This window comes from Stegodyphus dumicola, chromosome 4 (genome assembly GCF_044657685.1).
Source record: "Stegodyphus dumicola isolate Sdum_Otavi_A_Nest chromosome 4, ASM4465768v1".
Lineage (NCBI taxonomy): Eukaryota > Metazoa > Arthropoda > Arachnida > Araneae > Eresidae > Stegodyphus > Stegodyphus dumicola.
Genome location: NC_140771.1, coordinates 207,449,154 through 207,455,546, shown reverse-complemented (window position 1 = coordinate 207,455,546; position 6,393 = coordinate 207,449,154). Strand labels below are relative to the sequence as shown.

The window sequence follows — 6,393 nt, the reverse complement described above, 5'->3', positions numbered from 1 at the left end:
TGTTTCTTAGGCTCGATTTCAATTACCTGATATTCAGGCATACTCATACTCTGTCTGTGTCGCTTACGAATTTCTGTGACCCTAGTTGTCAATTTATGATGTTCAAAAGATATTGCACGATTCATCAGTTTCCTTGCAATAGCATTTAACACCAAAGATAAAGAATAATCTAGTCTCTTTATCACCTTTGCGTTACCATGTTCATACTTAAGCTGCTTGTGCCACCTTTCAACTTTCATATTTGTATTAACCCCTAATCCAATTCGATAGCAATAGGCCCATTTCTCAGGCTGAGACATATAATTTTTGTAGAAATATTCTCCAAAAGCTTTTGTTTCTTCATTAGACAAACAGCTGGTGACAAAGATATCCGAAATTCTTTTGAAAGACACTATGTCAATTTCGTGCATTATTTGCACTAACTCATTTGCAATTTTTAACCTTAAGTCACTGTTTTTTATTTTAGATAAGTTTTTATTCCATGCTCTGCGAACATGCCAGCTACACAAAAGACACTTATCAACTTAACCAAAAACTTGACACCATGCATTATAAAATGCCGGAGCATCCTCTGACATGAAAACCTTAGGTTTAAGATTAGGAACTCTATCTTTAATAGCTGAAAAAAATAGTATAAAAGTTTGTGTTGTTATTTTTGATGAATACAAAATAGCAACAGGAAAACCTTCATGATTATCATCATTGAGAAGTACAGAAGTTAATTGAAATCCATACTGATTCATACCATGAGTAGAGTCTATCATAATACAGCTGCTGTTTAATTCCAGCAACCTAAGTTGGGCACCATTCATAACCCCTAAAAGGAAATCATCCCTTGATACACCTTGAAAAGCTGGCAGTTCGTCACCAACTTTCTTGTACAACAAAATTGGACAACCAGATTCAGCTTTCATTTTCTGGACTTTTAAGTCCACCGATACTGCATCATTAGTGTCAAAAACAATTTCATTATTTACCTGAATACCTCTAGAAATATTTTGTAAATCTTTTAAGTGAGTAACACCAATTCTTTTTGTTGGTGAATAACTACTTTGAATGGACATTAAAATCTTTTCTTTTGGAATACCTTGCTGCATCATACCTGCTAATTTAGATTTTTCAGTTTTTGAGAGTGGCAATTTCCCAACTTCATGCCTATGACCAACATGCACTGATTGGTAACTAACTTTAATTTCAAAAATATCCCCGATCTCTTTCTCTGACACTTTTATTTCAGCAGGACATGTTTTCCCTATTTTAATTGAACCTCCACATTTCATGTGACGTATTCTGTCAGTTTTTATTTTACATGAACCACTTCTATTACATAAGAAATAACTACGAATTGTCCCATCTGCCAAACGTTTAGTCGTTCGTTTGGCAAAAAAGGACTGACTACTTTTTTCAACATCTTCTTTCCAATTTTCGAATTCAGATTTAGAATGAAAAATAAGTTCCTGAAAATTTAACCTTATATCTGTATGGACAGAATCTATGTGGTCATGCAACTCTTTCATAGAAGTAAACCTTTCATTACACAGAGTACAATCTCTTTCATTATAAGTTTCCAACTTATGTTCAGAATGAAAATTTCTTATGTGTCTATATAAATTACTTTTAACAGAAAATGAGCAGTCACAAGAAGCACAACAAAACCTAGAACTTATCGATGACATATTAGTATATAAAATATTCTTAGTGTTATTAGTTTAACAACATAAGAACTCTGTAGTTATCAGAAAAATACAAATGGCAATCTAAATAGGAACACTTGAAAAAACAGTAATATTTAGATGATTTTTAAATTGCATCAATACACAGAGTCATTATCATGGTGTGTATATATAAATATGCTGTAAATAGCAGCTGTATAACTTAGCGCATAATATTCATAACAAAAAACCAAAATTATTGTATGGAAATATATATCAATAATGCTGTATTTAAAATCAACCAAGCATAAGAAACAGTTTTGAAAAAAAAAAAAAAAAAAAAAAAAAAAAAAAAAAATACTTTTCAGTTTCTTCTGTACCTATGAAAAATAAAAATTGGTACTCGAAGTAAGTATTCCCAAACCAGAGTTTTTACATAGAAAAAAAGTTAATTAATGGAAATGTTTGTTACCCAAAAAGTAAAAAATCAAACTTTAATAACGCCCAGTAATTAATTAAGGATAAAAACAGTGCTGAATATATATGCCTTATTACTTCTGAAATAATAATCAAGTTAAGCACGATAATAAACAGAAAATTAACTTGCAAAATCTGAAAGGAAAACCTGAAAAGAATATTGTAAAATCTTAAATTAGCTCCCAGATAAGCAAAAGATATAGTAAATAACTTGTAAATTTGAAAAAAATAATAACTTGTAAAATCTGAAAGGAAAACCTGAAAAAAAATTAACTTGTCAAACCTGTAAAAAATAACTCGTAAATTCTGAAAAGAATATTGTAAAATTTTAAATAACAGCTAAAAGAATATTGTAAAATATTAAATAAGAGCTACAAAAATAAGCAGAGAAAAAAAGCTTTACTTGAAGCGCACACCGCAAAATCTGAAAAAAAAATTAACTTGTCAAACCTGAAAAAAATAACTCGTAAATTCTGAAAAGAAAAGTGTAAAATTTTAAATAACAGCTAAAAGAATATTGTAAAATATTAAATAAGAGCTACAAAAATAAGCAGAGCAAAAGTGCTTTACTTTCGAAGCGCACACCGCAACAGTCAAGAGCAAGAATGAATACCACACTCTCTGCCGGTTTCCCCTCGCCACGATGAACCTTCCACACCCGCTGTCTGAAGTGGACTTTACCAGGCGGCAAAGATCAAAAGGATCTGGTTGGGATTAGGCATTTTTTTACTAACGTTGGCGGTGTTTCTGTATAGTCCCTTATACAGAATTTTTTAACAATCAGTCTAAGCAAATACTTCTGTGTTAAATATATGTCTAAAGAATAGTAGCAATAAGTTTTTATTTATATAACCACTACCTTAGTTAAAATGGCCCAAAATATACCTTTTACTAGTAATGTGAATGCGGTAACATTCAAATTTGATAGTTGGAATGTTCTTGTTAAAAAAAGTCATATTTTGCAATCTAGATGCACAAATTCGTCTGTATGTGAATCGACGAAAGTTGACTCTACATGCAGTGATGTTGAGCTATGTGATTTCTGCAGGTGATTATGTTACTGAACAAATATTTTAACTTTCATTATCTTTACTAGACAGCTATATATTTTTTTAACTTATATGTATATATTTTTGTTGAATTCTTTAATTATTGAAAAAATGTTTTCAGTGTATTAGTTTATAATGTGCATTATTCCAAAGACCCTTTGGAAAGAGTTAATAATTGGGGCTCTTCGAAACACACCAGATTGGTAAAATTATAGTTTAGGTTACCCCTTGTCGATACATGGATACTGATTTTGTGCAATTTGACTCGTTATTTTGGCTTGCGTTCGTACACTCAGAGCCACGTAAAAATCAAAATATCAATCATACTCAAATGACTTTTATTCAAACCAGGTATTCTTTCTGATTGAATGCTTCACATAGTGACCATCTAAAACTTTCTTCCTACAAACCCATTCAAATCCATCTAAACGGTTTTTACGGTCGACTAGATGCATATCCTTCCTACATACAGGACACTTATAATGGTTACTAAGTAAACCTTCATTTACACACCAGTCAATTAAAGCGCTCGTTTTACCTTTCGCTCCAAATTGTACAGAAACTTCAAATTACAAATTAATCTTACTACATTCGGCCATTCTACCATCTAAAGAATCAAAATCTCTCTCTTTTCCTCCTCCTCCGTTGTTGTTGTTGAGAGAGATATCTCTCTCTTTTCCCTCCTCCTCCGTTGTTGTTGTTGACTACTCAGGCTACCATAAATGAAACAACAGCTTGGCGATAAATGAAACAACAGCTTGGCGATAAATGAAACAACAACTTCGCCATAATACAAGGAGTACTTTAAAGTCTACTCTACCCCACCGGATTTCTTGATTGCGACTTCGCAATCCTGTAAATCTGTTTCTTTTCATTCTAAATCACTTTGCTTTTCATTATATTTATGCCTAATATGTGTCGGCCAGTATTTCATGATATACAGTTAAAATGAATGCATTAATCTGTAACTTTCGAAGAAGTTAATACATTTAATCCGAAATGTTTTCTTGTCAAAGCTAATTTTCGAGTTATAACGCTGGGTGATGAAATTTTGCTATATCAAAGCCACTGTTCAATGGGCTAAAGCTTCAAAATATTATGGATATATAGACTCATAAATCTTTAATGATAACTATTGAATAAATTTTTTTCTGAATTGATTTTCTAGAGAAAATCTTAGAAAGACCTAAAATTCTAGAAAAATTTTTAGTAGTGTATAAAGTACTTTTCTCATCAGTTTGAATTTGGTTATTTTTATCCTCTTTAATCTTGTTTTTGATTTTATTTCAAGGTTTACAATGGTTGGTGTTCATTTTTTACATTTTCAAAAAATTATTATATACCCCGGAATAACTGAGCTGTCTGAAACTGCAGCTATGTGCTTTTACTAAGATGGGTTATATTTTAATTGAAGTTTCAAGAAAAGCATCAATCTAGGGTTGTATTTTGTCTACTTTTGAATTTCCTCCTGGTATATGTTTCTTTTATGAGTTATAAAAATATGTATATGAAGCCGTAATCAGTTTTAAATACTGTATATGTAAAAAATATAAGTATTATAGAAAATTAGGCAATTTTCATTTTAAATTTTGAATCTCATTCTGTGAATTTAAAAGGCATGATTCTCTCCTCCCCTGAAGTAGTAATTTTTAAGCAGAGGAATAATGATGTAAATCACACTGAAACACCTTCATTAAAAACAAATTTCAAACTTATTTGAAAAGAGTATTTAATTTCTCTCACTGTATTTCAAAACTAAGGCACACAAGAGATATAACAGATATTTTTTAAAAATTTTTAATCTTTTATTAAAGATGGCTTTAAAGGTACTTTTCCATTATGCACCTGCCACATTTTTTGGCATCTGTGAAAGAGAAGCCAAACATGCTGAAACCCATTGTTGTGTATGTATATCTGTCTATAAACCATTCTTGTAATGTGAAGAAATTTTTTAAAATTCAGTTATTTGCCAAAATGCATGGCAGATGCATAACAGAAAGTACCACTCTTAGTAATCTTTGGAAACATGTTAATTTTTTTTTTATACTTTGATAAAATCTACATTCTCTACAAAAATACAGGTTCGTGCATAAAACGCCGGGCACTAAGAATTACTTAAATTAAACTGTAGTGCATATGTTGTATATTTTGAAGAGTTTGTTTAAAGTCCCGATTGGAATATTCGTGGCTATTAAATATATGTGTGTATGTGCATTTGTAAGATAAAAAATATGGAAATCAAAATTCTAACTTTAATTAGTAATGGTCCTTTAAGTCATTACTTAAATTTAGCTATTTCTACTTTCTGCTCTAAAAATAGTAACTGTTTACTATAAATCTTATTACCATATTTGACGGCGGTTGATCTTTACAATATGGGAACTGGTAGTTTGGCGACATTTTGGAGGCGATAAAGGTTACTACCTGGGACTTTGGTAATAATGTGAGCAGTACTCAGTTCCGATTACGCATTATTTTGTGTGAGGGAAATGAGAGATCATGGGATATGTCATGTGATATTAATGGACGAATTACGGTTCTTTAATCGGAAAAGGGGGGAAATCGGGAAAAAATCTGGAAATTTTGTATTTGGTTTATTCTGTGTTGTGTGAAACAGTGTTCGTGAATTTTTGGATCCCATGGCCGTAACTAAAGAAAAGTTTATCGGACACGTAATCAAGATTCTGAAGAAGATTAGGTAAGTTAGTATTTTTAATTATTTGAGGATATTATTTTTATGCATTGTTCTAAATGTAAGGTGGAAGTAAAGGAATTTGGTATTATTGGGAAAATTGTTATTAGCAATGATTTAGTTTAAGGTAATTAGGATTGTAAGGTAATTTTTATTAATTTAATGTATGTGCTCATTTATATTTTAAGTAGTGTTTTTGAATTTAATTATATTTTAATTAAATGATAGTTATTTTGTGAATTTTATGTTTGTAGGAATTTGGTATATGTTTAAGTAAACGTGCATGGAAATAATTGAAATATTTGATACTAAGTATTTGTAATGCTTGCGGTATGAATTCGTTGGTGACGTGTATAATGTAATAGATGATTTAGAGGTAAAAGTTTTTGGATATTTTATTTATTTTATATGTGGAAATGTTCATATTTGGAAAGGGTAAATACTTTTTCGCGATCAGGTAATTTCATATATGTTCTTTTTACCGGGTTTAAAGATTGAGAAAATTGTCATGTATTTTCGTGAA

The 6,393-nt window shown here is 30.6% G+C and overlaps 1 protein-coding gene across 3 annotated transcripts in view; it reads left to right on the top strand.

Annotated features, from left to right (window-relative positions):
* The first annotated feature begins 2,763 nt into the window (after positions 1-2,763).
* LOC118179968 (TIP41-like protein) overlaps positions 2,764-6,393 on the top strand; it is a 94,745-nt gene continuing 91,115 nt past the window's right edge. The window contains exon 1 of one of the 3 annotated variants that reach the window (XM_085815926.1): positions 2,764-3,177. In XM_085815926.1, the coding sequence (XP_085672052.1) occupies positions 2,999-3,177 (179 nt within the window). In that variant the 5' untranslated portion in view covers positions 2,764-2,998. The remainder of the gene's footprint in view (positions 3,178-6,393) is intronic. The other 2 variants (XR_015040861.1, XM_085815925.1) reach the window with 2 other exon arrangements.